General features: G+C 42.9%; 1 protein-coding gene across 1 annotated transcript in view; it reads right to left on the bottom strand.

Moving 5' to 3' along the window:
* The window catches only part of slc25a26 (solute carrier family 25 member 26), a 60723-nt gene that overhangs the window by 1166 nt on the left and 35246 nt on the right, over window positions 1-24311 (bottom strand). Inside the window, exons 6-9 of the mRNA XM_053316425.1 lie at window positions 19291-19335; window positions 15104-15173; window positions 10499-10563; window positions 7141-7214 (exon numbers count right to left, since the gene is read on the bottom strand). Of these exons, the coding sequence (XP_053172400.1) occupies window positions 7141-7214; window positions 10499-10563; window positions 15104-15173; window positions 19291-19335 (254 nt within the window). The remainder of the gene's footprint in view (window positions 1-7140; window positions 7215-10498; window positions 10564-15103; window positions 15174-19290; window positions 19336-24311) is intronic.

The raw sequence follows: 24311 nt of genomic DNA, 5'->3' as shown, positions 1-24311 counted from the left end.
TTATTGGTGTTTGTGTGAACCTTCTCAAAAAGATGTGACATCAAAAGAGGACTAGGCTAGGCGGGTCCAGCTTTGAAACTCTCTGCTGGCTAACATACAGTACGTTTAACCGTTGTGCTGAATATGCATTAGCTCCTACTTCCTCTCCAATGAGGCTCCATCCACATGTCACATGTACAGAAGGAAGTCCATTTCTTTTTTTCCCCTCCCTGACTCCCAGTTCTTGCTTTAATCATGTCCTGTGAGCAGAAGTCAGGAGAGCTCAGACTGGATCATATATCACCGAGCTGATTGACAGTATCTGAAAGTAATTTACGGAGACTTCGAGGAAGCCGTAACCTGACGCGCCAGATGCTTTGTTACACGGAAACCGTCTGAGAAATGGGTCCGGTGTTTGGAAAAAAGGGGGCAACTGTTTGGAAGAGGGCGGGCACTTTCAAAACAAAAACAAAAAAACTTGGCAGGTGATTGGATAAACAGTCTGTCTGTTAAGAGATCACACATGAATCAGACACGAGCGTGTAACTTATAGTCTGAGAGGATGGGTTCTGGCCTGATCTCATGATGTCATGAATCAAGTTAGCTAGGTAATGGAAGCCGGGCCTTGTGTTAAGGGTGCAGAGGTTCTGGGTTTGGGGGGGGGGGGGGGGGGGTGAGGGGGGGGGTCAAACATGAGGTTGGTAGAGGCACTTATAAAGAATGAGAGAGTTCGCCGAAGTTAAAGCGACAAAGCCCCCCAAAAAAGAAGCTGTTGACGTTTGCGGGGGTCAGAGGATGTGATGGGCCATGAGAGAGACCTGTCTCCCAACAACCTCCCCCTCTCTCTGCTACACACAGCTGTTTTTGGGATTAAGCTTCAAGCCCCCCACCCTAGGGCCTCCCTGGAGTTCTCAGCGTATACCCTCTCCTCCCTCCCTCCTTCCCTCCCTCCCTCACCCTTTTCCCCTCCGTCTTTCTCCCTTCTCTGTGCATGACTGATGGCCAGATGACATCCACACATGTCCCTCTGCTGTCCATCCATCCATTTCTCCCTCTCACTCTCTCTCTCCCCCTCTTTCTCTCTCTCTCTCTTTCCAAGCGACGGCCCCCTCAGCTGGCTCAGTTGTTGGGGGATTTCTCCTCCGTCTCCTTTTCTTGCTGCGTCATCCACTTCTCAGACATGTGCTCGCTTTGTCCGCTCGGTTCATCTGCCTTCTTGTCTCTCTCTCCTTCTCCCTCTCTCTCTCTCTCTCTGTCTCTTGTCTCTCTCTTTGCTTTTATTTCCCCATTTCTCTCCGTCTGTCTTTCTCTCGCCGTGTATTTGCCTACCAACACCTTCCGTCTGCCAAATACGCCCCCACGCTCACATGAGTCTGGCCCGATCCAAGCCAGATGTAATGGATGAAGAATACTGTGCACTTGTGTCTGTGTGTCTGTGTGTATGTGTGTATGTGTGTATGTGGAGAGAAAGTGCGTAAAACTGTCTACGCACACAAAATGTCTGTCTGCATTCATCATCTGTGTGTGTGTGTGTGTGTGGGTGTGTGTGTGTGTATGTGTGTGTGTGTTACTACTTATGTTTCTGTCCTTTTTCATTGCTCGAAAAACTTTTGAAATATCACAAAATTTGGTTTGGTTTCCATCAGCTGAGCCGAGGCCGTAAAGAAGAAGCTTCTTGAACGTAAGATGTAACCGGGGGTCAGAAATAAACACCCGCCGAGCGCCAACATACCAAAATAGTCATGTAATAAAATATCTGGCATGACGGCTCACAGGAAGTTACTCATGTGCACCATATGTGTGGGTTTTTATTTGATTTTATGTGCGTCTGAACACTGGAGGAAACGATGGAGACGCTGTGAGGTAGAGGAGCAGCAGCCACAGACCTTCCTCACCACTGCACTGATTACTGTTGGAACATCACCTACTGTTCATATCTTATTATCTCAATGAAATGTAACGAAACAAATGTATATGGGTCAGTGACAAATAAGGGATGGCAAGATGAGCAATTCAAAAATATCTTTAAAAATAGTTTTAAAAGCAGCATCAGGTATGTTATTATGTATTTTTAGTGGTTTTATGTCCTTTGAAATGACATTTGCACCATTTTTTAAAACCAAAAGAATGACAAATGGTGTAACCATAATTCCCCAGATTAAATTTAATATTTATTATTTATTTAATTGTATTCCATTACCTGTATTTAATATAAAAAGTAAGATCATGTCAAACTAGTTGATATGGTGTTTTATTGATCATTTAGTGGTTTTAAGCAAGTTGAATTATTTGGTACAAAGTTTTGATGGTTACACCACTTAGACAATTATTTGGTACAAAGTTTTGATGGTTACACCACTTAGACAATTATTTGGTACAAAGTTTTGATGGTTACACCACTTAGACAATTATTTGGTACAAAGTTTTGATGGTTACACCACTTAGACAATTATTTGGTACAAAGTTTTGATGGTTACACCACTTAGACAATCATTTGGTACAAAGTGTTGATGGTTACACCACTTAGACAATCATTTGGTACAAAGTTTTGATGGTTACACCACTTAGACATTTTTGCTATCATACCCTAACCCTCTGAAACTGGATTAAAAGCAGAAATGTTATGCTGACTCCATAAAAAAAAAGAATGCATGCGAGGTATTCACATGTTTGTTTTTTTGAAATTTTAACCCCTTTAAATTTGACTAAAGAAAGAAAACACATCACTGACCCATATGTGACTCAAAAAGGCAATTTATTATTTTAGCCTCTGGATTTTTTTCATCAAACAGTCCTCTTGGCAGGTGAGTCAAAAAGTTAATTTCGAACACATTGCCGCATTCACGAGGAAAGTGGAAAGAGTTTTGAAGACCTGACAACTTGTCACGTTGATTTTGTGCTTCGGCTTCAAACGTTTTCAGGTTTCAGAGATGCATCTGTCAATCTTCTCAAAGTACTGGACACACACTCTTGATGCTACAGTACACTTTATTTTAACACTCTCTCCAGCCTCTTTGCAACTGTTATGCAGTGAAATGAAACCACCTGCTGGGCCGACAACACTAACATTTGTTCTTATTTGTCGGGTCAATGTGTTTTTAATGCTACTTATCAATAACTAGCAGCATGGCTCAGGCTGTGTCGGCTCTGGATTGCTGTGAAATTTTATCCAGACATTCCTGATCCCCACAGGATGAAACCTACAAACCTCTGCTGACCTTTCATGTATTCAATGATAGGTCATCATCCTCTAGGAGGACTGGCACAGTACAGACAATCATGGTTCCAAGCTTCTGAATCCTACTGACTCTATGCAGTCTGTGTCCATACGCTCATGTCTTGCTTTTTTTTTTTTTAACATTTTTACTGACCTACATTAAGATACTATTTTTGGATGCTTCGGCTGGAAATTTGAGATTTGGGTCACAAACAGACTTAATACGTCTTTGTTGCTTTTGTCAACTGCAAAAGTGTACAAGGTGCCAAAGCATGTCAGGGATCTCCCAGCCATCCCAACCATTCACACGACTCCACGTTTCAGAATGCCTCGGCCCGGATCGGGTGTTTGGAAGAGACGGTCAGTGAAAGGGTTAGCTGTGCGCGGCTGGACTCACAAAAAAGAGCGTGTGTGTGTGTGTGTGTGTGTGTGTGTGTTTGGTGTAAATGCTTAAGCCGGCCCAAATAAATGCGGCGACATTAGTCATAGCACGTTGCCCTTCCCTTCAGCGTGCTCTTTCCATCAACGCAGCTATCTGCTCTCACCATCTGCTGAAACACAAGCCTGCTCTACACAAGTACTCAGCATTACTAACACAACAGTATTAAATATGATTCATGGATACCCAAAATCCAAAAAAACTTGTACACTCAGCAGCTTAACAGCCACGCGGTGACATATTTCACTCCGTCTTCCCACGTGAGGGCCGCGATGGCCAGTGGTGTGAGGAATGAACTAATTTTAAACTCAACGCTCTTGTTTTGTCTCAGCTCTCCGCTAGCGTTACATTTCCTGTCTGGGATCAGGCCCACCTGTGGACTCTGAGAGAGGACTGAGACGTCAGAGCAGAGCCAGAGCTCAGATATTCCCCCCCTCTTCGGCTCCCGCGGGTGCCCTGACTCATTCTGACATCACAGCCCTGGCCAGCCGCTGAGATCTGTCATCCCCCTATTGTGCGGGCCAATCACCTCTCCTGAGGAATCTGCCTAAATATAGTTTCAAGCTTGACACAAGAGTATAAAAGAATGGTGGCAAGCTGAAAAAAAAAAAAAAAAATGTCTTAGCTGCAGTTTAGGAAAAAAAAGCTGATGAAGAAGAAAAGGGCGGATATCTTTAAATACTCAGGAGGCAAAGTTCAGTCTCTCATGTAGAAGCAGGAGCAGATGAGGTTATAATAAGCAATAAGTATAAAAAGCCTTTATTTGTTGCAGGGCTTGTTCACAGGAGATATAATACAAATATTTTAAATAGGTTTTAATCAAAACTGGTGAAATGTTCGTCTGGACTTTGCGTAATTTCATTTGTTTAAAGGGGCCTGTTTAAAGTCTGGCGATATTCTCTTATTTTCTTATTGTCAGTGAATCCAATGAAAATACTAAAGCCAACAATGAGTTGATAACACTAACAAGTATTTTTTTTTGTGCAGCCAAAGTGTGATATAACTTACTCCTCCGTGCCACACAGCTCCACCGGTGTCCAAAAAACTTGAGCCGCCCGTCTGAACTCTCCGACCTGTTCCTTCACTACCAGGAAAGCTGGGCGATGCACTTTATCTGAGTCACGCTCACACACACACACACACCATGCTGACACTGTACATAGTCACTAGTGTATCAAATCCAGCGCTGAATATAACCCACAAAAAAAAAAAAAAAAAGTCTTTGCTTCTACAGTGGCCAACTCTCTGGAAGGAGTTAGGTAAACTTTCAAAAATATTCAACTTTTTTTTTATAGATGAGCGTCTTTAATGTGAAGCAGGGGAGGTCCGAGCCTACTGAGAGACAGACTCATTGTTGCTCTTTTCACGGGGATTATTGACAGTTTCAAAAATATAAAATATTGCCAGTCTCATCCTTTAATAGTCTTTTCCAACTCTGCAAATCTAATTCAGTTTCTCTTTAAAGGGCGGCCATCGTGGTCCATTTTTTCTCTTTAGATTATTCCCTTTTTTTTCTTCTTTTGTGTCTTCTTTCTAGCTGCAGCATCAATCCATTGAACGGATCGTTATAATGAATTCCATATTTGTTTGAAATGTGTGTTATACGACTGCAGGCTGGGAATTGAGTAATAGGAAATCCCCATTGAATAATGGCTCCTCTCTAGTAGTAGTACAGTTAAACCAAAGTGGGTGCCAAGGTAATTTAATGCTCCATCCCATCGATTTTCTCCGTTTGTATTTACTGTTTGAATCCGATTGACTGTTTACTTGTGTTTATTCTAATTGTTTGTAGGAGGAATGGGGATGTGTGTGCTCCTCCAACTGTTACACTTTCTCTCTCCCATTAGTTAGAGAAGACTTCATGACCTCACACTGAGAACACTTTGTAAAAACTTAATGTGTATTGAGCTGCGATTTCTCCCAAGCTTCTATACAGTCTCTACATTGTTGTGTTTATTCTGTGTAAACATGCCATTTTTTTTTTTTTTTACTTTATGGTTTACATAAAGCACCGAGCAGAAGAACGCTTGAGGACATGTTGCTTATTAGTCTTTGTTTCGATGTTTCCTGCTGCAGTCTTGGTTGTTGTGCAGGTTTCTAAGGGGGGGGGGGGTGGGGGGGGGGTAGGGGGTGGGCTGGTGTGAGCCGCGCCGCTCTCTCTCCTAAACCCAGGGTCTCTGGGGCATGGCACACACATGGAAGCACTTTAGAGCTTCACTACACTGCAATTGGGCCTATTACCATAATTACAGCTTTAAAGCCCCAGCAATTTGTATCAGGCATGCACCAGCGCAACCACCAGGCCTTTTGGCCCTGCGGAACAACAGGCACCCCCCCCCACACACACACATACACATGCCGCTGCCCCCCCCCTTCTACTTTCTACACATTCTCCTTTGTCTCTGAGTCTCAGTTGCTGTTTTTCTTCTCACACTCCCTCTTTGGTTACATTAATATCAGAGGGGGGGAGAAGATTATTTTCAGGGGCTCGCACCATGTTGGAGAGCTTATGGTGCTTGTTCTACTGGACTGAAGTGAGAGTGATAAGTGCAGGAGGAAGATAGCTGGAGAAGATAACAAAAGAGAGAAAGAGAGGAGAGAGAGAAAAAAAATACATCAAAAGGTTGGAGTGTGGTTGGTGCAAGAGGTGGGGACTGGCATCAAAGAGCTCTCCTGCACATTAACACTTACTGTTGCAGCTGGGGGAGAGAGAGTGGGATTTGGGCTTTTCCATAGGGGCTCGCCAACTATCGCCTCATTGGGATGGTGCTGTAATCTTGAGCGTGACCCTTTATTCAAACTGAAACCCGGGCTCTTACTGATGTTTGACAGCGGTTTATGGGGTATGACCTCAGAGCTGCTATTAAACACAAAACTGAAAGTAAAAAGGCAGTTTTCTTTGATTAAATCCCAGCACTGTGGCCTCCACAAACAAACAATATGACTGTAGTTTGTGTTTACAAGTGAGACAGAGAGAGAGAGAGAGGAGGGGGGGCGAGGGGGGGGGGGTGTTCCACTGGTGTTTGGCCAAGTCCCAAACCAAATCTGCTATGAGCATTAAACTGAGGTGCATCCTAACTAAATGATGTGGGCTTGTGGACGAGCAGGCCTATTACTCACTGGGTTTGTTTTAGTGCTGGCAGCCCTCTGTGGCCCCATTAGACCTGGCCTTTTGTCCGGTGCGCATCATAAACACATCAAAACGCTCAAATAAACCCCTTCCAGTTGGCCTCGGTAACACCTTAATCAATATGACCGTACAGAAAAAGTCAGTGGGGGGAAAAAGCTTTTATGCATCTCATTTTTCAAGCGGCGGGTTGTAAATTCACGTCCTTCAGAGAGGAGCGAGCCAGCACCTCCGTCATCGAACTTGATTATGTGGAGGGATGGGGCCGAGTTAAATCAAATGATGTAAAAAAGGAGAAGAGGTTTTGAAATAGGGCCGGGGGGTAAAAATGATTTTTTTGGGGATTGCGATGGCCTTTAAACATGCTCACACACTCACCCTGTAAGCCCTCGACTCTTCCACACGTCATAGAGCACCAGCGTGATGTTGCCGCTCGCTGCGGTCGACCCGGCCTGTAGAGAGAGAGAGAGAGAGACAGAGACAGAGAGAGAGTGAGCAAATAGAGGTGTGATGATGGATGCAGTCTCCTTTGCTTCCTGCTATTCGGACAGACACCCTGTTTAGTCTTCCTTGAGCTCAAGCTTCCTTCCCCCCCACCCTCCACCTCCCTCTCTCCCTCCATTTTCTCCTCACGGACAGCTGTGTCAGCGCAGGTGACACCTCCAACGCCCACACACAGGCGCCCAAGCCCATTTGCACACCTCAAACACTGGACCCCTCTCTCTCACTCTCTCTCTCCCTCTCCCTCTCCCTCTCCCTCTCTCCCTTTCCCTCTCTCTCTCCCTGGCTTCTCCTCGTCTCCCTCTACTAGCCGTCAGTCTAGTGCTTTCTATTTACACAATACGGCTTAGCTGGCCGGAGAGTTTTTAATCCATCACTGGTGGAGTGGCAGAGCTAACCGGTGCAGTTAACTGAGGACGGGTGGTGGAGTAGAGTGAAACAGAAAGAAAGAGGCTAGAATGAGGAGAAGAGGAGAAGAGGATAAGCAGCAGCAGCAGCAGCAGGAGAATGTTTATGTGTGTGGGTGCGTGTACGGCAAACCCACGCTGAGGATGTAGGAAACAGTGAAACGTTTCCTACATCCTCAGGTGTCCCGCTGTAAATTCTGACTCCCAGATTTGCTGGAACGAGAAGGAGACTCCTTCGTTTTTTTGTTTTTTTTCTTATTCGTGCGAGAGACAAAAAAAACACTTAAAAACAGGAAAAAAGAAAAAAAAACACCCCTATTCCTTCTGTTTCTGTTGGAGACAGGTGGCTTGAGAAATGACTCTCCCCTTCTCCTCGTCTGACAAGTTTTCTTTTCCTTTACCACTGTGGAATGGGAGGGAGGGAGGGAACGGAGGAACGAGGTGTCCAAAACACACACATGCACACACACGCACATGGTACCTGTGTAACCTATGCTGACATACAAAAACATATCTAAGTACAACTATCTATCAGTTTCTCTCTGGCTTATGTGCACCTCTTGGCTCGCTGCTTTGATATCTGATTTTCTTGCAATTATGCCAGCGAGTTAAAAAACAAAGTAGCACCGTAATGACCCTCTGCATATTCTCTTCTACACATCTACGCTGTTTTATACTGTGAACTCAATGACAGTGATGTATAGCACACCGGCCTGAGGTAGCAGTTTTGATGGTGACTCCCTATGTTTGCCACAGTGGGCTCCAGTGGAAGGTGGTGAACATGACATTGACGGCAGCAGTGTGGTGCTCTGGCAGGGGGTCATGCCAGGCTCAGGAAAAGAGCCGTGTTGTACAGTAGCAGTAGCAGCAGCAGCAGCAGCAGCAGTAGTAGTAGTAGTGTGTGCCACCCTATGTGGTGTGTCAGGCATGTTGCCAGTGCTGCAGCCAGGGGTGGTGTGTCAGGAGTCCTGCCCTAGAGGGCCTTTACACATCCAGCTGTGCCCTGGACATCCGCCCATGCCGGACTGCCCACTGGACAACACCGCTCTTTCATTCTGCACGCAGCAGAAAAGAAAGAACCTTCTCCTCTGCTGCTGCGAGAAGGAAACTAATGTGACAAGTTCCAACACCCACATTTCCTCTCCTTCGTCCGCTCCAAACCGTGCGTACCCATCAACAGCAGCCCCGCTCTCCGTCTATCCGTCTATCTTCCACTCTCTCTCTCCTGCCTGGACTTGTCATCTTTTTGCTGCTGGGGGAGGTTTTACAAAACTGAACTTAACTGTAGTCTTTTTCACACACTGCCCTTTGAGATGAGGCATTACATGTGGACATGGAAATTTTGAGATGTAATGTTTTAACATATTCTGTGGTCTCATAAATTACACTAAACAAATTGCAAACAGTGAGTATTTTAATACATTTTTAGTGCATTTAGACTGTGCTCACTAAATGATTTACAACATGTTTATACCAGCTGGGTCAAATAAGGCAGGAGAGGAAATCTGTCATAGTAAAAAGTTCACAGTGAGCAGTAAACTCAACAAATAAGGCTGAAGTTGGCATGCTGCTTATTAACAATAACAACAACAAAAGCAGGTAAAACACAAACATATAAAATATGCTTCATTTTAAATTCAATTAGAGATTTTTTTTGTATTTTTATGATATTTTTTATTTACAAAATATCACTTGAATTGTAAATAACTGAATTAAAAATAAAATTTTACAAACACAAACACAAGTTAACTACTCATTAAGAATTAAACAGCTTGTTTTAAAGCAACTGTATTAATACTGGGGTGTTATTGGCCATCAAAAACTAAAAAGGCCTTAACGTTTCACTCTCATTTAATGAAATGAAGCCAACTTTCCAGCTCACCTGTGGTGCCTGACGTGAATCAAAAACCTGGCCTTATAAAGTTATAACCGAAGCTCAGCTCAAGCCAAGTCCTTTGCTGGTGGTAAATTACAGCAGCTGCATTTCAAATAATGTTTACAGGAAGCTTTTGTACCGTGCTGTTCCACCTACGGCCAACGGCTTCTCACAAGAGATCAAGACTGTCTGAGTGTTTTGTTAATTCCAGTATCTCATTAGTTAGAATTGGGGGGGTGCGAGGGAATGGAACACTGTGTCTTCTCCAAGGACAGTCAGAGTGTGTCTGTGTGTGTGTGTGTGTGTGTGTGTTTGTGGGGGGGCTGGCTGGGGTAACTCTGAACTTACTACCCTTTACACACACATACACACACACACACACACACACACACACACACACACACACACACACACACACACAGGCACAGGACGTAGTGAGGGAAGCCAGACATACAGTCAGACTGAGCCAAAAGTGAAAGAGGAGGTGGAGAGAGGGAGGAAAAGGAGGGACACCACTGCACAGAGACAAGTAAGGAGGAGGAAGAGGGGGGGGGGACTGTTGGAGAGGACAGACAGAGGAGAAGAGTTAGCAGGAGGGACGCTGGTCTTCTGGTTCGCCTCTCAGAGACAAGCAGCCTTGAGATGGAAATTCAGCGACGAGTCCTCGCTCTAACACTAACCATGCACGCAAACATGTCTCCCCGACACTGTCCACAGTCCAGATCGGATGATAAATGTGTGTGTATGTCTTGCGACTGTCCCGGTGCTACCTCGGCCCACTCTGTCCTGTGTGCTGCTGACAGTGTTGAAATTTGCTCAGGCTGCGAGCCCGCTCAGCTCCCTGCCTGCAAGGTATCACCTGACAGCAGTGTTTAAAAGTCCCTGCCAGAGAAGGTGGTGTGTTCTATGAGAGTGTGTGTGTGTGCGTGTGTGTGTGTGTGTGTGTGTATACCTTTGCGAGCATGATCCTGGTCTTCGCCACGTCGAGAGGAGTGGTAACAAATGCCGCCACCGCCCCTACGGAGACACATACACACATTTAGCAAAGTGCCGAACATAAAAAGGCCCTCTCGCTGCTCTCACAAGTCTTTAAATATTAAAAATAAACCCATAAAAATGTCCAATTACTTAACCGCAGTTACAGTAACGTATTAATTCAGCAATAAACAGTGAAACTCTTGGCCCTCCACTCCATTAAGTTCATAAAAATGATAATATTCCCCATCCGGGACCTTCCTCGTTATTAGACCACAAAAACCAGACAGACACACGTCTATTCCCACTGCCCCCCCGCCCCCCCCCCTTCCACCGCCTCATCCAACCCACTCTTCCCCACACACACACACACACTCGCTTGAATGCACAATCATGAAGAAAGATACATTTGGATACATTCTAACACACATAAACACACCAGTCTCTCACTCTAATACATACATACTCAGGAACCACAAATACACACCCACACACACACATACACACACACACACACACATACACACACACACACAAACCCACTCACTGCCTCCTGTGAGTTTTATTGAGTAGTTACACCCCAACTTCCCTCCATCGCTCCAACTTGGAAGCTGGATGGGCCACACTATCCAGAGGTGTCCCCACTGAGCCGCAATGCGTGCGTGCGTGTGTGTGTGTTTAAGTGAGAATGTGTGTATATGAGTGTGCGTGCGCGTGTGTATGTGTCTCTCTGCCGCAAACATAGCAACTGTTCTTGGTAAACACATCCACATGGGCCACCGAGGAGCAGTGTGACTGTCAGTGAGCTTAGGATAGAGGAAAACATTAGGATCGGTTTGGTGTAACACACTGTAACATTTTTACAAGTACATTCTGGCTCATTATAAGAGATGGATTTAAATTATGACTTTTTTCCATCAATTTTTGGGTGGATAAAACTCAAACCCCCACCACAGTTCTCGTACTGTAGGCTGTTTTGTAATATTCTTGGAGAGCGCTTAAAAAAAAAAAGGGACGCATTATCCTAATAAATCTCACAGACGGAGCGAGTGAGTGAATTTGAGGATCTAAATTTGGCGAACCATGTGATGTGATATAGGTTAGGCGTGAATCAGTCAGTGATGTAATGGTGTCTCGCCGCTAGTGGAGGTTCAAATGGGGGCGAGTCCGTCGTAAGTCAATGCGGGGGGGGAGGGGGGGTGCTGGTGTGAGATATTCAGGATGATTAAACGCGCCTGTGTGAGCATTTCCAGTGTCAAGCAGATTATGTATGAGCGAAAGGGAAGAGTGTGAAGCGCGATGTAAGGGGAAGTGACTGAAACTTGAGGATCCCTCTTGGACAGCAGCTCGGTCGCAGCGGGACGTGAACTTGATTCCTACCCCGCAACCCTGCCCCGACCCACCATGCTACCCCCTTTTTGCCCCCTTCTCCTCCTTTTTGACTCACTGTCCTAATTATCTAAATGACATGTTTTCTGCCTTTTTTTTTCTTATCTACTACAAGTCTGTAATAAAGTTGATGATGATGACTGTATCTATGGTATTTCCCATACTGCATTTCTATTCTGTTATTATTATTATATTATTATTAAGATGTTCAACCTCGCTAATCTGAAAATAAAAAAGCCTTTATTTAAAATCACAAATCATGTTTTTTATGACTCTTTCCTTCCTGAAGCTGACCCACACTCCACCGTTCCTTATCTCATAAGTCTTTTATGCCTTTTTAATCTGCATGTCTCTCTCTGGCAACCACTCATCCACATCTCCTGTCTCCTCTTTCTCTTCCTCTCTTCTAATTCCTTCCTCTCTCCTTTTTTCCCCCAGCATGGAATGAGTCCAGGTGGAGGGTGGGCGCCGGGCCACATCTCAGCTCCTTGGGGTGCTGTGTCCTCACCGCTCGCCTTCCCTCCCTCCCTCCCACCACCTCCACCTCCATCTTCATCTCTCTATTGCCCCGAGAGCAGCTAACCTCAATCTTCCTGTCCTGTCTGGCGCATTGTAGCGTTGTAAGAGTTATGGACTGAAAGCTGTAAGCGTCCAACAACTGCTCCATGGACACAACTGGTCTTTTTTTTTTTTTTTTTTTTTTTTGATTGTGGTTCAGTTTTTTCGTCACGAAAGTAGTGAAGATTGGTTGGAAAGATGGATGATGTGATACACATTTTATTCAGAGCTGCAGCACTGAAGGGACATGCAATGTTGCTACATATCTCTACATATATAGTAGGCTATATTATTCTCTGTGGTTACTCTAATAACACAAAGAGCACTAAATAAATGCTCATAACTGGGTTTTGATGGGTTCTAAGCTCTATAACTGTATATATAATATTTACTTGTTTGTATATGCTGTTTGTTTCCTCACTCTTCTGCCTACACCACAGGGCTGGGCTATATATATCACTATTATAACGATATCATGATATTAGATTTTGGATATTGTAATCTCATGATATGGCATAAATGTTGTCTTTGCCTATTTTAAAGGCTACATTACAGTAAGGTGATGTATTTTTCTGTAATTACTATACTGTTCTAACTGTTCTATTATTTGCCTTTACCCACTTAGTCATTACATCCACATTACTGATCATTATTTATCAAAAAAAGGGCCAATAGTCATTTCCACAATATCGATAGAGGTATTTAGTCAAACATATCGTGATATTTGATTTTGTCCAGCCCTACCACACCATGATTTCTGTCAGTATCAGACCATTTTTCCCCTGCCACTAGTTCTCCATCAGCTTTAAACTTTATGCAGGGCAGCCAAACTTTAAAAAGGCTGTGAAACAAGATCACAAAGCACAAAACAGCAGCAACTCTACACAAAAAATGCTACTAAAACACATTCCACTCTCCAAATATACAATTAATCCGGCTAAAAAGAGGTCAAATTAGATCAAAGGAACCCCACAAGTGTTTTCATTTATCCGGCTGATTAGACCTCTGCTTGAAGTTGAGAGGAAGTGCTATAATGCGAATTAAGTGATGTCACTGCACTTAATAAACCAATTAGAACGATCAATAAGAGATGCTGTAACTCGCACTGCAGGTGTAACAACAATGGGGAGGGGGGGGGGGATGCCCATCAAGCCCAGTCTGCACACACCTACACAGTTCTGAGAAGAAGAGGTCTAATCAAGCAGGTTAAGTGAGAACACCTGTGTAGAGGCTTTAAAAAAAAAAAAAAAAAAGAAGTCAAAGTCATCCATGTAGAATAAAGACATATATTATTATGTGCCTAATCAGAGTTGAGCCTTTGGAGAATAACTGATATACAGTGGATGGAGGAGTGCCCTGTTTTATTTGTCTGCATCTAAAGTTACTGACAAGAGAAAGCATGTCCAAGTCTTTATGGAGTGAATAATCAGAGCAGCGGGGATTAAATTTAGCATTGTGATGACGTATCCTGAACATTAGCTTGTCCCTCCCAAATTATTTTGCAAGTTGATGCCAGTAAGATGATTGGCGACCTACTTTTCCATCTTAGTTTGTTTACCTGACTAAGACAACCACACCAGATTTAGAAAAGAAAGTCTTTAAAACTTGACTTTATGGTAAGAGAGAGTTTTTTGGGCTGCTGGACATTCTTGCAGATACAAAATCTACAATACTGCTTTGAAATTTGTAATTGAGATGGAAAATTAAATCAAAATCTATGCTAAAATTCATTTAGCTACATCTCAGGTCAGACACTTTTTGGCTGCTATTTGTCATGTGTGTCCATTGTTTATATAGACATTCATATGCAGTCTGGCTTACTGCTCTAACACCTACATTTCCCTTCTTGGGATCAATAAAGTTTCATCCTGTCTTCACTTTTTCTTTCCACCCAGTGTGTGTATCTCTCATGTTTCATCCTGTGAATCGAGCCTCTCTCTGCTGCTTGTTGTCTTTTCCTTTCCCATATTCGCCTTGTTTTTTAGCCCACTCCCTTCCCATCTTTAACTCCTTTCCTGTGCCTTTCCCCCCCCCCTCTCCCTCTTTCTAAAAAACCACTTCAGGCCCCAGTGCTCAGGAGGTCGCGCAGCTGCAGGGGCCTATACCCAGTAACCGGCCCCCCTCTCATCCCTCCTTTCTCCTCCCCTGCTTGTCTGTCTCTCCCTTGATACTCATCCGGACTAAGACAGAACCATAAAAGTCTGCCATGGTTTGACTTTCATTGGCTGAAAGTTTTGAGAACTGTACTAATGAAACTTTTTCTGTGGTGTAAACAATGCAAAAGCACTGTATTGGGGTTTTTTTCTATTAGAACGCTGTTAGGTAACAATGCTGAAGATAAAGAAAGGAATTGCTCGCTCTCATTTCCCTTCATCCGTTTCCTCTCTTTTCTTCCACAGATGTGTTGTGCAGGTGAGGATGTGATTTGGCAGCTGAGCTCACCTTTGTGGAATCCTGCAAGAATGAGGCTTTGGGTAAACTTGTCCTACCCTCCTGGCCATCTATTCACCTATCCATCCATCCATCCATCCATCCATCCATCCATCTAGCCCCGTCCATCCCTCCCTTCCTCCTTTCACCCCCCCTCCCCCCTCACCACCCCCTCTCTCCCAAAGCAGCATATAATCCCCTGCACCTGCAAAAGCTCCGCACACTGCAGCCTGCCAAGAGTAGAGCGTGTGACCTTGCCTCCGCGACCACAGAGTCTGGGAGAAACAGAAAGAGAGAGAGAGAGAGAAATGTCAAGAGGGAAAGAGAGAGAGAGAGAGAGAGAGAGAGAGAGAGAGTTGACGATAGAGGAAGATGATGAAAGAGCAAGAAAAAAGAAGAAAGAGGGAGGGAGGGAGGGAGACAAAAGGGAGAGAGAGAGAGAGAGAAGATTGTTAGTTAGTAGATATCAGACACATTGAAAACACATTGTGAACCTTGGTCTGGTCTGGGGTCCAGGCCCACGGCTGGGAACCGGGCTGTCCGGCTATTTTTGTGTTTCATTTTATCCCCAGTGATGTCATGCTACTTGTTTCCCAAGAACTGGGATAGGACAAGAGGGAGGTAAAAGAATATGCTGCAGGGCTTCCACTGTATCACACTAAATCTCTACACAGCTTGTCTGGATGCCATCATGTTCAAGTAGGTCAAAAGTGATCAAAGTTGTACTACTAATCATGAGTAAGGAACCAGTTTGACGGGTTACACATATTTTTATTCATGTTTTCACATACTGGGGCGTCCTGGTAGCTTAATGGTTAAGACACATCACAACTTTAACTAAGGACCTTTATTGTATGTCATATCCCTCTCTCTCTCTCTCTCTCTCTCTCTCTCTCTCTCTCTTTCTCTCTTTCTCTCTCTGCCCATGTATAAATTAAAGGCCAAAATACCAAAAGAAAAACATCTGCATTCATATACAGATGTACTGAAATAGTATCCGTGGTAGTAGTATCATTATCAGTAAAGCCAGTATATGTCATACACAGACCTTTCAGTAGTTATTTAGGTAATTCATTATATTGAGTTTGCCATTGTTTTTATTGTGCTTCACTGTCAACTGAACCTCTACTATGCACCTTATGTTGCTCTGGCACTGTTTTTATTGTATTTCACTGGATCTCTGATGTTTTTATTTTCTTTTAGTATACGTGGCTCCTATGACAATTTCATTTCCCTACAGGGATTAATAACGTCATCTATCCATCTGTCTAGTCCTGCTATATTAAAACCAACCCTTATGGATCTTCAGACAATTGTTTATATACTGTTATGAGTTATTTACAGTATCATGAGGCTTTTCTTAAAGGTCACAAAGGCATATTTTAGTCTGCTTTTGGCTCGACCCATCTATAATTTCCAATATAGTTTATGTTTATGTACTCTTAATATTGATATAAAATTACATATGTCATGATGGTACATTTTGTCCATGGTCTAATGCAGTCTTAATCATCTCATCCACATTGCAGTGTGTGAAAGCATCACTAGAATACTAATAATTGAGTTATGTGAGTTTGATGGATGAGGCTGACGAATATTGACGTTCATGCAGCACCAGTTACTAAACATAACAAAATAAATATACAATTAATGAAACAGTAGATTTAATGGACTGTTAATGTATGGAGTAATAAACTTGATGGTGCTTTTATGTATGTGTGGACATTGTCTGTGTTGATGTAATTATTTGGACATTTGACAATAATTCCTCCGCCATTAAAAAAGCATTTAGACAATTAACTTCTCATTTACTGACCGAGAGATTACACCGCAGAGATTTCACTGAAAACAAAGCTAATTGCACATCATGAATATGCAAAAATGACAGGAACATTTTTCACAGTACTTTTTTGTGTCTGAGAACTCTCACATCACAGGATTCGCTTGCTCAAATGCAACTGGCTACTGAGTGAAACCACCTGATGTTTTTGTTTTCAGAGTGAACAGGATGAGAAGCGAGGTCTGTCTCTTTCTCTCTCTCCCCCCGCTAGTTCCAACAAAGCGATGAGGAGACTGACTATGCAAGGTTAGTCTTTGTGTAAAATGCATGTGGACAGCTGCACTGCCTCAGGCGCTGCAAGGTATGATTACTTCTCAGGGAGAGCAATTGAGCAACAGCATGGAGCGATTACTAATATTTTCTTTGTCCATTCCCCCCCTGTGAGTTTTAATCTGTTGCATGTTATCTCTTTCTCTCCTCCTATCTCACACACATGTGGACATCACAAAAACCATGTGTGCGTGCGCGACACATGCAGACGCAAACAAGTAAACACACACACAGAAAGAAGAGGGAATGGACGACATACAGTGCGTACGAGCTCAGGAAGTGTCATGTGTATTCCATTAGAAGGCAGATTAAAAAGGAGATTTTGTTTTCCACATCAAAGGCCTCACGCTGGGGGATTCCTCCGTCTCTCTCTCTCTGTCTTTCAGAGTCTCTCCCTCCCTTCCTCTCTGTTTCATGAATAAATAATAAGGGGTAAACCTGGGAAAACAAACTTTTTGACCTTTGAACCTTGGTGTCAGGGTCAGAATCTGCACCTGGGCGACTTCCCACAAAGAAAGAGGTGGTAGGTCTGTCTGCATGTGATTGTCAGTACAATATATTTATATATATATGTTTGTTGTGTGTGTATTTGTGGGTGTGTGTGTGTGGGGAGGGGCCTGCATTTGTAAGTGAATCTCATCCGTTTAATTGGACTTCCCATCATCCATTTGACGCAGAATTCCCTGAATATTTTGCGGCTCTCTCTTGGAGTTCAATCCTAACCTAAAACTGTTACACCCTCCTGTTTTGCTAATGTTGTTTTTGAGGTCAGAACAGTTGGGACTGCCGTTGGGGAAAAAAAACTACTGAGTGAAAACCACAATATTGTGAAATTAATGTGTGCGAGAACTGTGTGAATAATCCACATGGATATTGAAGTCTGGTGTGAAAACCACTTTAAATCTGTGCAGTGACCCGCAATGCACGATTCTCACATATCCCTGTGACTTGCTTGATGAATTTATGAAATTCGGTCTTTTTCCTGCCTGGAATATGACTCTCCGTGATATCCCAGAAACCCAAGGACGAGTTGAACTTAATGCACTTTTATGAAAGGATTTAGCTGCCTGCACCTCTTCCTACAAGGCCTGCAGCCGTCCGATGGGTTAGCTCCCTTTTTCCTCTTTCTGTTTCTCTAACTGACAGCTGTGCTGGCTCGGTGTGAAATAGACAGAAAAAGGCCATAACGCAGCACATTACCATCCCGCAGAGCAGATGGGAGATCATGCCACACACATACACTCGCTCAAATTCCTTCACTCTGGCATTTCACGTTGATTCTTGTTTATGAAAGCCTCTGAACAGCCCGGTGGTCACTCGAAGGGAATGGCAGTAAAAACATGTTTGCTCGCGAGTAGTTGCTTTTTCTTCTCCTTACTTGGCTAGACAGCTCGCCTCAGCCATTGTAACAGAGGAAATGGCTCATTAGCTATTCAGAGCACCATGTTAATAAAGAGGATAATTGGACTGTACATCTGGGAGGAGGAGGAGAGGAGATGATTGGAGAGGAGAGGAGAGGAGACGAGAGGAGTCCAGATTCCAGCAGTTCAGCTCTCCGCCAACGGACGTGTCCAGATGGCCTGGAGAGAGAGGGCCTTTGACTAGGGGACAAAGAGACACTTGTGGACGACAAAAAAATCTAACTCTCGCAAATGCACAGACACACACACATAGACATACACACACACAGCTGTGCAGCGTATTGTTCGTCTTAGCTCGGCCGTTAGCTCCTAACATTGATGGAATGTTTGACTGTCCGCCTATCGTGCCCTTGAGACATGATGTCACTCCAACAAAACGCCGTCTTTTCAAAGAGAAACGGCTTTTTATGTGTTCGGGGCCACACAATTAAAAGACAGAGGGGAGAGAGAAACACATTAGGAGACAGAGAGATTTAAAAAAATAAATTAAAAAAAAGCTTAAAAGAGACAGATATACAGGACTGGATATGCTCAGAGCTCATGATAAATTGAATGCTGGTTTGATGGTAGTCGTGACAACCCATTAAACCAGGGTGTAAACTCCCATTTTCTCCTGCCACAATGATACAAGGGAATGCAGAGGGTGAGCCTGCTGTAAATGTGTCAGAGAGTAAGCACACTATTATAACTTTACTACGGATTTATCGCCTAGAGTAATTACAGTAAATGATGGCACTGAGAAATGGCGGAATAGTTGGGGGAGAGAGCAGGGACGGAATGGGATAAAATAGATGAATAATAAATACAGAGAGGGAATAAAGTCAACTAGACAAACATATATGAAAAGATATAAAAACGTACCTTTAAATATTCCCAAAGTGGAAACTGCACCAGTGAGAACGGGATCTGTAAAACAAGCACACAGAGTTTTAATTATCTGCATTATATCTGCTTTCATTTGTGATTTTTTTCGAGACTCAAGTTTCATCTTTAACCTCCAATCTCCTACACTTGTCATTCCTGCCACCTTTCTCTGTTTCCTCTCTCTCTCTCTCTCTCTCTCTCTCTCGTCTGACTGCTCCCTTGTTCCTTCTCACTGCTGATGATTAATGAATGAGACGGGCTGTGGTCTGGCAGCCCTGAATGGATAGATGATAGATGGATGGATGGATGGGTAGATGAAGCAAACTTGGAAAGAGGGATAGTGGGATAGAGGGCGGCACTGGAGTGATGGTTGGAGTGTGAATGTTGCCACTGGAAACGCTAAATCAGCTTACACAGGAAGTTATAGTGGGAGGAAATCAATGGTAATGCCAAGGCGAGGGGCAAATGACACACAGTCAGACCACACACACACTCGCACAGCGGCATGCAGACGCATGAACAGGAATGGGCATACTTTATATAAACAGACACGTACAGAAAGACACTCAAAAACACTAATTCGCACAGACACGTATATTTCACAGACACACACACACACACACACACACACACACACACAAGTGTATCCTGTCATCTTCGCACTGCAGGAATGGCAAAGCAGGACAGGAAGGAAGAGAGGGAACAAAAACAAAAGTGGAGAGGGAAATAAATAAAGACACTGAGTTGTGTCATCAGTCTTTGATCACGGCAACAAGAAGATCATTCATTCATCTGTGCCTCCTCCTTTTCCAGCAAGTTCCGTCATACTACGTTAGCACATCGGTAAAAACAAGACGGATCCAACTCTGAGTCAGCCAGAGCACAAAGATAATACTTGAGCTGTGTTTATGCCTCTCAATGAGCTTATTAAGCACTTACTTAAAATGAACTGACCTCATATAAACACGCAATGTAAACACTAAAGTAGATTAATTTAAAGGTTATCTGCTGCATCTGCTCCCCAAGACACAGCTTATGTATTAAGCAAAAGAAATATAAATAATAACTGTTAATTAGTGATCTTTGGAGGTACTGGTAGGCCTATTTTTATATGTAGAACACAAGCTAGCCTCAGTCTTTATGCTAAGTTAAAGGACCAGTGTGTAGAATTTAGTGGCATCTAGTGGTGAGCCTGCAGATTGCAACCAACTGAATACCCCTCCCCCTCCCCTTCTAAGCATGTAGGAGAACTTATGGTTGCAGCAAAACTCACGAAAATCATGAAAAGCCTTCTCTAAAGCCAGTGTTTGTTTGTCCGTTCTGGGCTACTATAGAAACATGGCGATGCTACATGGCGGCCTCTGTGTAGGGGAAACTACTCCCTATGTAGATATAAAGGGCTCATTCAAAAAGTAAAAACACAATTCTTAAAACTTATTTTCAGGGTTAGGGTTAGGGTATACACTTATGAAACATACCTATTCTTCCAGCTTGCTAGGCTGAAAGATATACCGTATGCAATTCAGTGTTGGTATTTCTACATACAGCTGTGTGCATCACAAACAACTCATATTCGTTACCCTAACAGGTATTTTTAATGAATTGACTATCTTTAGGGAGATTCTTTCAGTCTCTGCTGAGAATTAAGAGTTCAAGGCTTAATCTTTATCAGCCTTTCCTCCCTAGACTTTCCCTCTCTGCTTCTCTCTAATGAGAAGTCAAAGTTACGGTGACCGAGTCCCACAGGTCATCTTTGATGGTACCTGTTGGTAACATTTTCACACGGGAAGCAGAGAGACAAAGTCTTACAATGTGCTTTTGGCTATAAGGCAGTACAACATAATCTTAAGACAATAACGCAAGGGTATGAATCTCCATTTTACTTATGAATATTACATTCCATCTCTGCCAATTGATCTAGATCAACAGATCAGTCTGTAAATATACAGACTGATCTTTTAACTTAAGAGGAGTACATAAAGGGCTCATTCTAGGGTAACAAAACATAAAATATACCCAAAATTCTAATTTTTGGGTGATTATTCACTAGTTAAGAATACTTGCAAATAAACCCCCCACATCTTACACAGTAGTCTTTGAAGGTAGGCTACTGTAACTATTAGTTTCAGATTCATATTGTTCAGACATAAGATTGGTATTGATCTCCTTACGCAACTTTTATCTTGCAAGGCAGATGAATTCGTGAGATCACATCATCACGCAAGAATCCATTTTTGTCAGGCTACGAGTGATTCACTTTTGACCCGCCGCTGCTTCCGACCTATCGGCGTCCTATGAAGATTCCTTCATGATCTTGTGATCTCGCAATTCCAGCTGCCTCGCAAAGGTAAGACGGTAATAGACTGTGATAGAGAGATGGTTCATCTAATCACCTGCCAAGTATTTTTTGAAAGTGCCAGCCTTTTTCCAAACAGTTTCCAAGGACGACTTCTCAGATGGTTCTGCGTAACAAACCAGCTGGTGCATCAGGTTAGCAATTCTTAGCGAGAAAATTGAAAAAGAGTACTTCCTAGATTTTACAGACTTATATAGAAATTCTACTGGCTATTTCAAAATAAACTTACTAACACTAAAGTTCTCTTTTGCTCTCTCACAAAGCCATGTAACACATGCATTGCATCCATGTTCAGACCTAATTCTCTAGACGCTGTCTGGGCTTCAGATGTGAAACAGATATAAAGTACTAATGCAGTTCAAATACATGAGAGGCCACTGCCAGAAAGATGGGATTTGCAAAATAAGGTATAGATATTATAAACATCAAAACAAGAATAATTTATTCTATAGTCAACCATGTATCGCATCCATTAAATACAGCAGAATAGATTTTTTGGGGGTGTATTTGAGTTTAGTGCAATCAAACACTTGTAGCATGATAAGCAGGCCTGATATATGGAGATAACAGAAATGTTCCAGTGGAAACTCTTCATGCCCATCTGGTCTATCCGGGCAGACAGAAGCAAATTTTCTCAGTCCTTTGAGATGATCTAAAAACTTTATTTGATGTAGGTCTGGTATCCAGCCCCCTGAATGTGGAGTGTTATACAATGGAGAGTGAGTGCACCTGTTTTCCAACTGTGGAGAGATGAGAGTGAGCTTTCAAAAGGAATAAAAGTGCACCTGTCTTTTATTACCACCCTGATGAGTTCTGCCTTTTTCCAGGCCTGGGAGAGAGAGACAGAGACAGAGCGGATGGAGGGGGAGCGGTGTGGGGGTAAAATCCACAATCACTAAATGCAAGCAGGACATATTGTTCCTGTATTAAGTCATAGTAGGTAAACATGTGTCTGACTTATTTCATTTTTATACTTTAGAAACTGTTGTACTGCTTGCTCACAATTTTAAATGTTTTTTTCAGCTGGAATAAAACATTTGAATCTCTGTGGTAGTACACACCTTCCACATGTAGCTAGCTATATACAGTAAAGGAAAGGTTAAAAAGAAAAATACATTCATTTAATGTGTACTAAAGTGTGTAGAGGACTTTGAACCATGAGAAGGAGTGTAAAAAAAGAGAGAAAGCCAGATGGGTTCTGTGGAGGATCTGGAAAGAGTGATCCACCAATGATTTATGACTTGGTTTGACACCTCTGGCACACTGTGCGTGCTGTGTGTGTGTAGATCCGTGTGTGTGTGTGTTGCCTGGCAGAGATGGAGCGTCTGAAAACCACATGTGGTCTGATTAAAATTGATAAGCCATTTAGGCCTGAGGAGGGCACACACACACTTGAAGCATGCATGAACCTGACTAGATGTGGCATACAACAGAATCCAGTGTGCGTGTGTGTGTGTGTGTGTGTGTGTGTTTGACTTCTAAAATGAAAGAATAGGTGGAAAATACAGTATGGGAGTTAATCGCTGTAGTGTTATCAAAACTAAAATGCTTTCTACTTGCACATCAACATGCTGTACCGCGGTAATACTTTAATGGTGGTGTAGTGATGGAAGGAGATGTGAGGTGTAATAAATCTCTCAGCTGGATGAGATGTGAAGATAAGTAGAGACAGAGAGTGAAGTGGTGAAGAAAGGGGACTGGACATGTAATCTGTTTCTACTTCCATCCTTCTCTCTCTCTCTCGCTCTCTCTGACCAGAGCATCAATTTTAACAGCCATCACACCCTCAACATCCAAATCAAAAACCTGAAGTCTATTCATTTTCTGTGTAACTGAGTGATGCACACAGTGTTACCCATTCCTCAGCTGCCTGTCGCTGAGGAATGAATTTTCACCACAACTGCAATCCTTGTGTCACTGCTCTGACTTGCACTAAAAACATAAGCAAGATTTCTCAAAACAGCCCGAGGGAGCAACTTTTTTTCTTTTTTTTTTTTTACTTTATGCTTTTGTTTTTGAGGTGAGGTAACCTTGGAGATAGACATGTGCTTCAGATAGAGAGAACAATGCTTATATCCTTCCTGTAGTTGTAGATCAAATGAACCACACAGATGTGCCGCATGAAGACTAAATATCCTTGAAAAGCTTTTCAGCAATTTGTCTATATAATAATTCCATATATCATAAGAGAAAGTCAAATACCATCACCCAACATACAAAGAATGTTAATGTTAGTTTAATTATCCAATGCACAATCAATCAATCTTTATTTGTATAGCGCCAAATCACAACAAAGCCATCTCAAGGCACTTTACACATAGAGCAGGTTCTAAACCCAACTCTTCAGGTTCACAGATGCAGTGTGAGATACTGTGGGAACTGCAATGTTACATGTCTGTCTAACTCTTCAGGCAAAAACATCACATCACAACATCAGAGATCAACAGTTCTTAAGAAAACGTGTGTGACATGTTTTTCTTCTATTGGATCCATTATGCAGATGCTTTAAGGTGCTTTTACACTGATTTCATGCAGTCAACCCTCACAGCAGCTGCTAAAAATAAAACACACAACTAATATTGAGATAATTATTAATATCACTCAATATTAAAAAATACCAAAAGGGATTTTCTGACCACTTCAGGTTTACATGATGTGACTT

This window comes from Scomber japonicus, chromosome 3 (genome assembly GCF_027409825.1).
Source record: "Scomber japonicus isolate fScoJap1 chromosome 3, fScoJap1.pri, whole genome shotgun sequence".
Taxonomy (NCBI): Eukaryota; Metazoa; Chordata; class Actinopteri; order Scombriformes; family Scombridae; genus Scomber; species Scomber japonicus.
The sequence above is the reverse complement of the archived record's forward strand: the minus strand, read 5'-3'. Positions and strand labels throughout refer to the sequence as shown.